The 13,864-nt window shown below is 38.3% G+C and overlaps 3 protein-coding genes and 1 long non-coding RNA gene across 4 annotated transcripts; 3 read left to right on the top strand and 1 right to left on the bottom strand.

Annotated features, from left to right (window-relative positions):
* The first annotated feature begins 269 nt into the window (after positions 1 to 269).
* LOC142224946 (uncharacterized) lies at positions 270 to 5,793 on the top strand. The gene is made up of 2 exons (XM_075294724.1): positions 270 to 4,869; positions 5,192 to 5,793. The coding sequence occupies exons 1-2, from the start codon at positions 270 to 272 to the stop codon at positions 5,791 to 5,793; spliced, it is 5,202 nt and encodes a 1,733-aa protein (XP_075150839.1).
* Positions 5,794 to 6,761: 968 nt separating this feature from the next.
* Positions 6,762 to 7,649, top strand: LOC142224947 (uncharacterized). Its single transcript, XM_075294725.1, has one exon. It carries the CDS (start codon positions 6,762 to 6,764, stop codon positions 7,647 to 7,649), a length of 888 nt encoding a protein of 295 aa, XP_075150840.1.
* A 1,534-nt stretch (positions 7,650 to 9,183) lies between these two features.
* LOC142223636 (uncharacterized) lies at positions 9,184 to 10,072 on the bottom strand. Its single transcript, XR_012718840.1, has 2 exons — positions 9,588 to 10,072; positions 9,184 to 9,527 (listed from the first exon to the last, which is right to left on the bottom strand). It is a non-coding gene; the product is annotated as an uncharacterized LOC142223636 (long non-coding RNA).
* Positions 10,073 to 10,246: 174 nt separating this feature from the next.
* On the top strand, positions 10,247 to 10,621 carry LOC142224950 (uncharacterized). The gene has a single exon (XM_075294726.1). It carries the CDS (start codon positions 10,247 to 10,249, stop codon positions 10,619 to 10,621), a length of 375 nt encoding a protein of 124 aa, XP_075150841.1.
* The last annotated feature ends 3,243 nt before the right edge of the window (positions 10,622 to 13,864 follow it).

Below are 13,864 nucleotides of genomic sequence, written 5' to 3' on the forward strand. Positions count from 1 at the left end.
GAAATAAAACATTATGCTAGAACAAAATTGCATTCTACATCATTAACATCGACATACGGTTCAAGTACCCTATGTCCAATATATAACCGTTCTTGTTTTGTACTTGAACAACCCTAGGAAATTAAACATTGGTGACCCCGACCCCTAAAAAAATATATTAATTGATTTCGAGTTTCCCCCCACCAGTGGTAAGGAACTCAAAGGAATTTATTAGTAAATCAGAGCACGCAGTCGATATTGAAGTCTTCCCGTACCAGCGAAATTCAAAAATGGAAAACTTAAAGGATTTGATAATCCGTCAAAAGGAAAGGGCCGCAAACATAGAAAAAGCGGTAGCCAACATAAAGAAAACTCCACACGAGCGAAGATCTGTGGAGTATTACACAAAGAAAAAAGAAGATTTAATTGCTCAATGGAAATCCTTTGACACAGCGGAAAATATCATACGTAACAACCCGATGTTGAGCGAAGATGACCCGTATATTGTCGAAGATATCCATAAATCAATAGGAATCGTATACAATACAACTATTGAGGAAGTAGAGCAGCTAATTAAAGGTCTGAGCAGGCAAACGAAGCCATTGCCAGCAGAACGCGGAGCAGGGTTTACCGCAGACAACCCATCCGCATCCACTTCATCATTGCTAGTAAATCAAGGAGCTGGTGCACCCCCAGGCAACCAATCTTCATCATGGTCCAGCGGTACAAACAACATTCATGGATTGATAAGACGTCAAGGAGTACTTAAAGCGTCATTGAAACGTCTAATTCAAAGTAACGCTATGAAGGAATCACCAGTCCAATCTCTATCTGCTATAGACAGATTATGGCAGAAGATCGAGACTATCCATTTGGACATTTGGGAAATGTGTGCCAACCCGGCGGCTGAAGGTTATGACAGTGAAGACTATGAAGCCTTAGAAGAGAACGTAGCAATTCAAATAGCGTCTCTTTCTAAAACACAACCAAGCGAAAGCATAACCTCGGAATCAGTGCAGCAAGCAAAGGGTAGTTCCAACCTACAGCTACCAAAGATATCCATACCAAGGTTCAATGGAGATTGCCTATCATGGCAACCATTCTCGAACATATTCTCGAAAATGATACATGAGCAAAATATTCCAGCAATCCAAAAGATGTGGTATCTCAAGGCCAATTTGAGCGGGGAAGCAGAACGATTAATACGTCACCTGGATCTCACTGAAGGGAACTACACAACGGCATGGAACACGTTGAAGGACAGGTACGACAACAAGCGAGTCCTAGTATCCACAATACTTCAAAAATTGTTTGGCTGGGGAAACTTAACGGCCGAGTCCAAATCTCTGAAAGAGTTCCACGACGTCCTCAACGAAAATCTGTCCGCACTGACGAACATTGGGATCAACATCGACAACTGGGACCCGGTACTTTTACATGTGTTGGTCAAAAAATTGGATCGCCAAACACACATCATGTACGAACAATCGCTCGAAAACCCCACAGAGCTACAGACGTTAAACAATTTCCTGAAGGTTTTACGAAACCGCTTCCAAGCACTTGAAGCTGTTCGTGGAAAGGACAAGGCAAAGCAATTTGCAACAACAACAACAACGTACAAATCAAGTGGATGTCCCCTGTGTGAGGAAGGCCATCCAATATATTACTGCAAACAATTCTTGGCAATGAACATTGCGGATCGCCTTAAGTGGGTACAAAAGAAAGGGTTTTGCGTAAACTATATTAAACCCGATCATCGTTCCAAGGAATGCACATCCAAGGCATGCACTAAGTGTTCATGTAAACACAATTCGCTGCTGCATCTTGAAAAACAACAAATTGCCAGCAACAAACCCTCACAATCTAAAAGTGAAGCATTACACTCAACCTCAGTGGCATCAGCGAACGCTCGCCCGGCAAGGATTCTACTCGCAACAGCATTAATAAAAATAACAGCCAACAATGGACGATCTGGAAATTTCCGAGCATTGTTGGACTCAGGATCCCAAATCAACATAGTCTCCGAAAGACTAATTAAAGCACTATCCATTAAACCAGAACAAGCAACACTAGGTATTCAAGGAATTAGTGGAAGATCCAAACAAGCTACACGGCGGGTAAACGTTAAATTCGAGTCACTCACAAGCAAGTTTTCATCCAGGCTGGAGGCTTATGTTCTCCCAAACATAATACCACATCAACCTAGTGCATCGTTTGACATTTCATCCTGGTCTATTCCCAAAAACATAATGCTGGCAGACCCATCGTTCCAAAATTCGGCAAAAATTGATGTGTTACTTGGCGCAGAGTTTTACTTTCATCTTCTGTTATCAGGAACATTACACTTAGCAGGCAATTTACCCGTCCTGAGGAACACAAAACTTGGGTGGATCGCCAGTGGACGATTAGCCGACGACAGCACAACCGAAGCAACATGTGCAGTTTTTAGTGAAGACGATATAGCAACAAACGAACTACTTGAAAAATTCTGGAAAATCGAGGAAGTTCCTGCAGAAAGTAATCTCACAGTTGCAGAACAGGCGTGTGAAACTCACTTCATTCAAACCACAACCAGAGACCTCAATGGAAGATTTGTTGTTCGACTACCCCTGTCTGAGGATGCCGCAACACTTGGTGAATCAGAAACATCCGCATATTCCAGGTTCCTTGCCTTGGCACGACGATTCAAACGCGATAACAATCTTGAAAAACAATACAAGGAATTCATGCAGTCATACGAAGATCTTGGTCACATGACTCAAATCGATCCCAAAAAACTGCCAGGCCCTCGGTACTACATTCCGCATCACTGTGTTTTGCGTCCTGAGAGCAGCACAACTAAACTTCGAGTCGTATTTGATGCTTCAACAAATCGGTCACTAAACGACATTTTGCTGACTGGTCCAACAGTGCAAGGGGACATATTTGGAATGCTTCTACGTTTCCGACTACCCAGATTTGTCTTCACCACCGATATTGAAAAAATGTATCGTCAGATTCTCGTGGACGAACGAGACAGGAACCTTCAACTCATTTTATGGAGGGACAATCCAGGGGAGCCTGTACGACATTTTCAACTAAACACCGTCACTTATGGAACATCATCAGCTCCCTATCTGGCGACAAGGTGTCTACAAAGGCTAGCGACTACTCGGATGGAAAAATATCCACTTGGCGCAACGATCCTGAAGCAGGACTTTTACGTCGATGACGGGATGAGCGGTTCAGATAGTTTAGTAACAGCTAAGGAAATGCAATCTCAACTCACCTCCTTACTTAAGGAAGCCGGCTTCAAGTTGCGGAAGTGGTGTGCAAACCATCGCCAACTCCTTCAAGACATACCGCAAGATGATCAAGAAGTCAATCTTGATTTTGAAAACGCGTCAATCAAGGCATTGGGACTAATATGGAGCCCAGCATCGGATCAATTCTGCCTTAGGACAAATCTTCAGCCAGTCTCAGTGATAACAAAGCGATCTGTCATATCAGAAGTAGCACGAATCTACGATCCATTGGGTATAGCAGGCCCAGTCGTAGTGGCAGCCAAAATATTCATTCAACAACTTTGGGAGGATCAGATATCTTGGGATGATGAACTCCCTGAAGATCGAACAACAAAATGGCACGCCTTTCGTAATGCACTAAATATGTTAGACAACACCCACATCCCACGCCACGTTTTCGATGGTCAAACTGCGAAGCACATTCAAATGCATGTCTTTGTGGACGCATCAGAAAGGGCTTATGGAGCCGCAATTTACATTCGATCTAAACTCCCAAATAAAAGGATAATCGTCCGGCTATTGTGCGCCAAATCCAAAGTTGCGCCTATCCAAAAGGTATCGCTGCCAAGGTTAGAACTTTGCGCAGCACTTCTAGGAGCAGAACTGGCCAACAAAATAAAAAATGAACTAAGATACGAAGACAAACAGCTCTTCTTCTGGTCTGATTCCGAAATTGTCTTGCTTTGGATAAATTCGGCATCATCATCACTCAAAACCTTTTTGGCTAACCGAATCAGCAAAATTCAAGACCTCACCATCAACAGTCAATGGAGACACGTCGACTCCAAAAACAATCCCGGAGACTTAATCTCCAGAGGTTTAAAACCAGAACAATTACCGGAGTGCAACATGTGGTTCTATGGACCCCTTTTTTTACATGGAAATGAAGACAGTTGGCCTAAGGAATTCGCGAAGGAATTGCATCCAACAAGTGAATTAGAATTCAAACGAAAGCCTGTTATTGTCACTGCAGCCGCGCAAATGGGATTAGAACAAATCATCTACAAAATCAACCACCGCAATTCGTTCGGTTGTCTTCAACGAGTTGTGGCTTATATCCAGCGATTTATCAAAAACAGCAGGACATCGTCAGCCGACCGACCAGCAACCAAAGTACTAAGCCCAATAGAGTTAACTTCAGCTTTGCATCTAATAGTCAAAACCATACAATCAGCTGACTTCAAAGACGACATTAACAAGTTAAAGACAACCAAAGAACTCAGCATATCCAGCCCAATTATCAGTCTATCCCCCTTCCTTGACAAATCTGATATTCTTCGAGTTGGCGGAAGACTAGATGCGTCAAATCTCTCATACGAAATGAAACATCAAATAATATTGCCTTATAATGACCCCATAGTAAAACTAATCCTCGTGATGCTGCACAATGAAAACCATCACTGTGGTCCACAAACGTTGCTAAATACTACAAGAGAAAGGGGATTCTGGATTATAAAGGGCAAAACAATGGCAAGGAACACAGTTCACAATTGCATTCGTTGTACGAAGGCCAAACCAAAAATGTACCAACAGATAATGGGTGATTTACCAGAAGACAGAATAACGCCATGTCCACCCTTCTTAAACACTGGAGTAGATTATTGCGGTCAATTTTGGGTACACTACAAGCTTAGGGGAAAGCGTCCACACAAGGTGTATATCGCAGTCTTTTGCTGTTTTGCCATAAAGGCAATCCACATGGAAGTTGTGACAGATCTAACTACAGACGCCTTTATTGGAACACTAAAAAGATTCATCTCCCGACGCGGGCGATGCCAAACGATATATTCAGACAACGGCACAAACTTTGTTGGGGCTAGAAATCAACTGAAGGAACTGGAGACCTCAATATTTGGGAAGGAGTCACAAGAGACTATTGGAAGGGCATGCAGCAAAGAAATGATCGAATTTAAATTCATCCCTCCCAGAGCCCCCCATTTCGGAGGCAGCGGTGAAATCAGCCAAGCATCTTCTTCTGCGTTCAGTGTCCACCGCCTCCCTTACTTATGAAGAACTGGAAACGGTAGTCATAGAAATTGAAGCAATCTTAAATTCAAGACCACTAACTCCCATATCTTCAAACCCCAACGATCTAACCGCACTGACGCCAGGTCATTTCCTTATAGGGGAACCCCTGACCGCACAAATTGACGCCAGAACAAACCAGCCACCAACACCACTATCTAAAAGATGGAAACTCGTGTCAGAACTAAGAAACAGTTTTTGGAATAGGTGGTCCAGTGAATATTTGTCACAACTCCAACAGAGACACAAATGGAGAGCGACATCAGCAAATATCAAACCCAACCAACTTGTCATCATCAAGGAGGACAACGTACAGGTCATGCAATGGCCACTTGGACGCATCATCAAAACCTACAAAGGAGAAGATGGAAACGTGCGTGTAGTCGATGTCAAAACTTCATCAGGTGTAATTAAACGGCCAATCCATCGCTTAGCGCCATTATTCAATGATGATATCAAAGAAAAAGAGGATCACACAAGAATAAGGCCACCAGATGAAGGTTAGGTTAGGTTAGGTTAAAGTGGCAGCCCGATTAAGATTCAGGCTCAATTAGACTAGCCACCAGATGAACAGAAGCCACCAGATGAACAGAAGCCAAACACATCAAAACGATCGAGGCCCAATAACTTTAATTTATTGTGCACAACATTACTGGTTCTTCTGATACTACCGGTTGTATTATGTAATCCCATGCGACCACAACCATTTGAAACAAAACCCGGATTATATTTCGAAGGTATTGGTACGGCACGGATAGCCACAGCAGAATGGAAGCTCATGGTCTACTACAATCTTATACCCTTTAGGTCAGAAATTGACAACTTCGCTGACGGTATAAAGATGTTCTCTGACCTATGGAAAATGTCTCCTCACGAAGCAATGTGTAACAACTTCGCATCTCATCTCAAGCAAACTAGAGCAGAATTAATCCAAGATAGAGATATCATCATGCCAAGAAGATTGCGTAGAGGTGCTCTAAATATTATCGGTAATGTCGCAAGATCTCTGTTTGGAATTCTAGACGCGGACTATGCCGCCGAAATGGACAATACGATACAAAGAGCAGAGATGGACAGAAGCCACCTCACATCGCTGTTACACAATCAAACCTCAATTGTCGACTCGACGTTAAATATAATAAAGGAAGATGAGTTATCTTTAAAAACTAGAATAAATGAAGTCCACACCACCATATCAATGATACATAACCAAGTGGTAGAAGAAGAAGCTCAGCTAAAGATAGCTCACACAATAGCTCTTCTTGCCAACGTACTAACTCTAGCAGTAACAAGACTACGCCAAGTTGAAGCGGAAATCGTTGATGTTCTTACAGACTCTCATCACGGTAGGATTAGCCCATCCTTACTAACGCCGGATAAGCTGCAAAGAGAATTAACGTAATCAAGGCTCATCTACCGGTATCACGAGTTCTACCTTTCGATGACATTGACCTCATTCAATTCTACAAAATCATGCGAGCAAAGGCAGCAGTCACTAAAGACAAGGTTATGTTCGAGATAAGACTTCCTCTAGTTGACCAGCAACCGTTTGAGTTGTTGAAGATATTTGCGGTGCCCGCAAACGAGAACGGCACCCTTGTTGCGATTCACCCCCAAACAGAGTACTTGGCGATCAATCTCCATCGAGATGAATACATGCCACTCTCCAGCGATGACATTCGCAACTGTATTCAACCAAGCGGTAATAATCACGCAATGTTCTCGAAGGGATCTATGGCGGCTTCGTGCGAAGTAGATATGTTCAGACATAAACCAACAAACAGGTGCAAACTTAACATTTACAAGGAGCCTATCATCTGGCAACAACTACATCACATAAACCAATGGATTTATGCTACCACATGTGAAATTGACGTCAGCACTGTTAGCGGAACAAAAACTCTACAATACACGCTCCAAGGTTCCGGGATCATCAACCTTGAGCCAATTTGCACCCTTAAAACCTCGGAAGTCACTCTTCGAGGTCATTATAATGCATCAAGCTTTATTCAAGCATCTTACTCTCGCTTTCCGAAATTTAATCTAACAACGCATGAGAGAGAGTTCACTGCAATTCTCAACTCGACCGATCAACTTTTAATAAACCATACCGAGCAGCTAACAGATCTCCAGAACAAACTTCAGGAAGCTGACCTTTCAACTTTTCGCACCACCTACCATTCCGACAGACATCACCATATGGCAATAAGTTACACAGCTTTTATCATGTCTTCAATGCTGTTGATTTTCTACCTTGGATGGAGATTTCTGAAAAGAGGAGGTGAATCAATCCAACCACCCACTCCACAACCACGTCAAACCGTTCCGGACACGTATGCTGCTCAGTCACCCGAAATTTAAATGTCTCCTACTAGTTGAACCTGCAGCGTTCAACGTGGGGGAGAATGTTCAAGAACGCAGCTGCATTACGCTGCTATATTATATAGCATAAATATAATTAACATTAAATCCATAGTAAACAGCATTTACGCTGCTATATTATCGAGCATATATATTTAAATATCATTTGCATTGTAAGCAGCAGAAGTCAATAGCCGACCAATTTAAATAAAGAATCAAATTTCACCGTCAACAATTGGTCAGGTTGTCGACTTCTGCTGCACTAGTTCATTAACACTAATATACTAAGTCAGCATAAATATTATTTAAGTCATGTACATAGCATAGGCTAGATATACGGTACATGTTAACTTAGTATTATGACTAATCATCAGTTATTTAGTATAAATAACTTGAATGAAATAAAACATTATGCTAGAACAAAATTGCATTCTACATCATTAACATCGACATACGGTTCAAGTACCCTATGTCCAATATATAACCGTTCTTGTTTTGTACTTGAACAACCCTAGGAAATTAAACAAGTTCCATTTGGTCTATGCAATAGCCCGGCTGTTTTTCAAAGGTTCATCAATACTATATTTAATCAACTCATGATAATGTTTTGATTTATATGGATGATCTTATTGTAATTGCACAAAATGAAGCAGAAGCAGTCCATCGATTGGCAAAAGTTTTGAGTACTGCGGAGGAATACAATCTTCAGATAAAGTGGAAGAAGTGTAATTTTTTGCAAAGAAAGATTGATTTCTTGGGCTATGAGATAGAGAATGGGAAAATAAAACCTTCGGAATTGAAGACAAAAGATGTGAAATCTTATCCAGAACCGAAAACGGAAAAACAAGTGCAGAGATTTCTTGGTCTGGCGGGGTATTTTCGCAAATTCATTAAAGATTTTGCAGTGATTGCGAAACCGTTAAGCGATTTGTTGCGAAAAAATGTTGTCTTTACTTTGGTATAAAACAGCAGCAATCGTTTCAACAGCTGAAAAATATAATATGCGAAAGGCCAGTGCTCACTATATTTAGACAAGACGCTGAAACAGAATTACATACAGATGCATCCAAGAGTGCTCTAGCTGCAATATTAATGCAAAGAGATTACGACGACGGAATGTTTCATCCTGTGTATTATTATAGCGTGAAGACTTCCGCAGATGAGGAGAAATGCCATAGTTTTGAACTGAAAGTAATAGCGATAATTCGGGCAGTAGAAAAGTTTCGAGTTTATTCGTTGGGAAAAAAATTCAAAATTTTCACCGATTGTAAAGCTTTTGAAGCTACACCCAGAAAACAAATTCGTTGCCTCAACCGAATTATTTGCCAACCGAAAGCAGGTGGTTCCATCAACTACCAATTATATCTGTCAGCACAACTAACATTTGGCAATTGTAACTACATGGTAGTATGTTGGATCAACTTTGCATTGGTTGTCGCAATTTCATATTTATTGTTTTGTTTGTTGGTGCAACCGCCCTCGATTGTCTTTACTATTACCCTAACCAAATTCCAATATCAAATGAAAGGGCAGATTATATTGAGATTTTATAAATTTATTACAAGATTTACAATCATAATAAACTACGAAAACAAATACAAAAGGTGCTAACAACAAAGGCTTTTGATCTACATATATGTGAGATCAATTTACATTACAATTTTTTATAGGTAATGTTTGTATACCAATGACAGATGGTTATTAGGTTGCAATTATGTGGTCAAACTGCAGAACCTAATTCAATATATACTTGCCAGAAATTTCTTCCTTAAGCCTCTAGATATAAATACAGATCGACTTAGACTCTTCCTGTATTCTTAATACAATAAAAAAGCTCGCTTGCCGTAAAAAGTATTTGTGTTTGTTGGTGTATGAAGCCTGCAATTTTTATGGAAACATTTGTAATATTCCTTTTTAATAAAACGGTGCGATACTTACCTGAAGGCAACTTCTTTTCTATGGGATAAACTTTATTCAATGTATTGTGGACTATTATCAAGTAAATGCTGTTCCCCGTTTTGCAAATTTTGTAGCGTCATACCATTTACCATGTCGATGTTGATATAAATATTTATTTGTTGCAACAACTACCTTACGCCCGTCCTATAATTGAACTAAGATTCTATTAGTATACTCAAATTTTGGTTGTACCAACCATTTGTTGATTCCCATGATGTAGGTCTCACTATGCTGGTGGTTAGCTCAACAATTTTATGAAACATATAACCAAATTTATCGGCATTGGTTATTGTAACCAATTGAATGGTTATGGGAATTTCGTTTTGATCCTGTGAACTTTTTTATGGTCGTGTTGAATGTATAATGGGGAAAATAATCAAAACATTGTTCTTGTAACAAAAAATAAGTTACTGACATCATTTCCTCATTGTAATTATCGAATTGCAACCAACCATTTCTCTGGGTGTACTATGAAAAGGAAAAATATTCCGAAAATTGCGAGATGGGCACATGCAGACGCCTTGCACGAACTATTATGCAAAAACATAAATGGAAACATCGTTATCGTCGTTCCAAACGCAAAGAAATATGGACTCGTGCGAAAAGCTCAAGAACAAGGACACTTCAAACACCGCAAAATGGAGGATATTTTGGATAAAGAATTTTATATTTCTAACGTTAAACAGGTGATTGATGACGTCATTCACAATTGTATTCCGTGTATTTTGGCCGACAAAAAATGTGGTAGAAAAGAAGGATTTTTGAATCCTATTCCAAAAGGTAGTGTCTCTTTGGACACTTGGCATATTGATCACCTGGGGCCGATGCACTCGACACATAAAAACTACAAGCACATATTAACAATTATTGATGTTTTTACTAAATTTGTGTGGATATTTCAAACAAAGTCTACAACAACAGTAGAAGTGATAGAAAAAATGAAAATAATCACAACAACCTTTGGTAATCCAAGACGTATTATAACAGATAAAGGAATAGCATTTACCTCGTGAGATTTTCAGCGAATACTGTGAATCTAATAACATTGACATGATCCATACTACAACTGGCGTGCCTAGAGGAAATGGACAGGTGGAGAGGGTACATAGAGTTATTATATCTGTTTTATCGAAGCTCAGTGTGGATAACCCCGAGAAATGGTATCAACATATCAGCGTTACTCAACAATATCTGAACAAAACAACACATAGATCTATAGGAACATCGCCATTTGAACTAATGATAAGGGTACCAATGAATACAAAATATGACTTACATATTATGGAAATTATTGAAAAAGAAGTTGCTGAAAAATTTCTTCGCGAAAGAGAAGAATTGAGAATATCCGCAAAAAAGCAAATATCCGATGTTCAATTGGAAAATCGAAATTCATTTGATAAAAAACGCAAAAACGCTACAGATTACAAGATTGGAGATTTAGTATCAATCTCAAGGACCCAGTTCGGAAGTTGAATGAAACTTCGAGCCAAGAATTTCGGACCATATGAAGTAATAAAATGTAACGGAAATAATCGATACGACGTTCGGAAAATAGATGACCATGAATGATGATGATGATATATATATTTATATATATATATATATATATATATATATATATATATATATATATATATATATATATATATATATATATATATATATATATATATATATATATATATATATATATATATATATATATATATATATATATATATATATATATATATATAAAGTGAGCGTCAAAATAAACTGTACAAAATTATTTATTAAAAAAATTTTTCGTTTCACCCTTTCAATTTTTTATTTTATTTCAAACTTTATGTTTTTTTTTTATAGTGTATCCAAAACTTAATTTAACACAAAAACAAACAACAACAAAACATTACAAAAACAAGAGTTTTAAAACAAAAACAAAATATATGATATATTTTACGCGTCACAAATAAGTGTACATCTTATTTCTGTAATAATTGAGCGGCTTTGGACTTCCAAATATGCCGTTATATTCGATTGGTTGGTTACGTTGGTATATTATTTCAACTCTCTATTGATTTTTATAGTAGTTGGACGCCATTGTTCAAGTATAATCTTTTGTCGATAGTAAATTATTATTTTTCCAAACATGGGCAGACAAACGTCCACAGATATCAGAAAACTAGCTATAAATCTTCGAAGAGAAGGCAAGACTCTTCGTGAAATCGGGTCTATTATAAAACGAAGTCATAATACTGTTAAGAATATAATTGATAAGCACGAAAAATTTGGAATAGTGAAAAATCGTCCCGGTGCAGGCAGACCAAGAGTTTTAAATGAGGTCGAAATACGATCTATAGTGCGTGATGTAAAGAAGAATCCTTTTAAAAGTGCAGTAAAAATATCGGAGGAAGTCTCTTCTAGAAAAAATACAAAAGTAAGTGCTAGCACGGTAAGACGAGCACTGCATGCATATGGTCTCCATGGCCGTTTACCTCGAAAGAAACCCCTAATATCGCCAGTCAATCAGAAAAAAGTATCTACTATTCAAAAAAATACGAGAATAAAGAAGTTTCTTTCTGGCACAACATTCTGTTTAGCGAGGAAAGCAAATTTGAGGTTTTTGGAAAAAAAAGTTGTGAAAGTATGGAGAACAACGAATAGGGAGTATGCGGAACAAAATTTAATACCTACAGTTAAGCATGGAGGGGGTTCTGTTATGGTGTGGGGGTGTATGGCAGCTAATGGAGTTGGGAACTTGGTTTTTATTGAAAATACCATGAATAAAACGGACTATCTTAATATTTTTAAAAATAATTTGCCATCTAGTGTTGAAAAATTAGGCCTACATCGATCATGGATCTTCCAACAAGATAATGATCCAAAGCACACTGCAAAGATAGTTAAGGATTGGCTTCGTCATCACACTCCCAACATATTAGATCATCCTCCCCAATCACCAGACCTAAACCCAATCGAGCATTTATGGGAGCACCTCGATCGTCAAATAAGAAAAAGAATAATCACTAACAAGGATATGCTAAAATCTGTTTTGAAGGAGGAGTGACAGAAAATTCCACCAGACGTAACCAAAAATTTGGTTGAATCGATGCCCCGAAGACTTGCTGCCGTTATAAAAGCAAAAGGAAAAGCAACCAAATACTAAACAATTCAAATTTTTTTAGTTAATGTAAAATGTACACTTTATTTTGACGCGTAAAAAATGGAATATATCTTAATTTTGTTCTGTACACTTTTTTGTATTAAGTTTTTAATTTTTTTTATTTATAGTTTTAAGTTAAGATTTAAATCCTCTTTTAGAATAACAAATTTTTTTTGTAACAATCGTAAATAAAAATGCTAAAATAAAAGGTATTTTAATACAAATGCTTATGTACAGTTTATTATGACGCTCACTGTATATATATATATATATACATATCTTATACTTCATTACTCCAGCGTTTCATATTATCAGCACTTGTTGATGTCTTTCCTGGTCCTTCGTGGTCATCTATTTTCCGAACGTCGTATCGATTATTTCCGTTACATTTTATTACTTCATATGGTCCGAAATTCTTGGCTCGAAGTTTCATTCAACTTCCGAACTGGGTCCTTGAGATTGATACTAAATCTCCAATCTTGTAATCTGTAGCGTTTTTGCGTTTTTTATCAAATGATTTTCGATTTTCCAATTGAACATCGGATATTTGCTTTTTTGCGGATATTCTCAATTCTTCTCTTTCGCGAAGAAATTCTTCAGCAACTTCTTTTTCAATAATTTCCATAATATGTAAGTCATATTTTGTATTCATTGGTACCCTTATCATTAGTTCAAATGGCGATGTTCCTATAGATCTATGTGTTGTTTTGTTCAGATATTGTTGAGTAACGCTGATATGTTGATACCATTTCTCGGGGTTATCCACACTGAGCTTCGATAAAACAGATATAATAACTCTATGTACCCTCTCCACCTGTCCATTTCCTCTAGGCACGCCAGTTGTAGTATGGATCATGTCAATGTTATTAGATTCACAGTATTCGCTGAAAATCTCAGAGGTAAATGCTATTCCTTTATCTGTTATAATACGTCTTGGATTACCAAAGGTTGTTGTGATTATTTTCATTTTTTCTATCACTTCTACTGTTGTTGTAGACTTTGTTTGAAATATCCACACAAATTTAGTAAAAACATCAATAATTGTTAATATGTGCTTGTAGTTTTTATGTGTCGAGTGCATCGGCCCCAGGTGATCAATATGCCAAGTGTCCAA

The sequence above is a fragment of the Haematobia irritans genome, chromosome 2, assembly GCF_050003625.1.
Source record: "Haematobia irritans isolate KBUSLIRL chromosome 2, ASM5000362v1, whole genome shotgun sequence".
NCBI lineage: Eukaryota > Metazoa > Arthropoda > Insecta > Diptera > Muscidae > Haematobia > Haematobia irritans.

Coding starts and splice junctions, on each gene's coding strand:
- LOC142224946 (XM_075294724.1), top strand. CDS start 270: ATGGAAAACTTAAAGGATTTGATAATCCGTCAAAAGGAAAGGGCCGCA. Junction 4,870..5,191: donor CACTGGAGTAGATTATTGCG/GTCAATTTTGGG, acceptor CATCCCTCCCAG/AGCCCCCCATTTCGGAGGCA.
- LOC142224947 (XM_075294725.1), top strand. CDS start 6,762: ATGCGAGCAAAGGCAGCAGTCACTAAAGACAAGGTTATGTTCGAGATA.
- LOC142224950 (XM_075294726.1), top strand. CDS start 10,247: ATGGAGGATATTTTGGATAAAGAATTTTATATTTCTAACGTTAAACAG.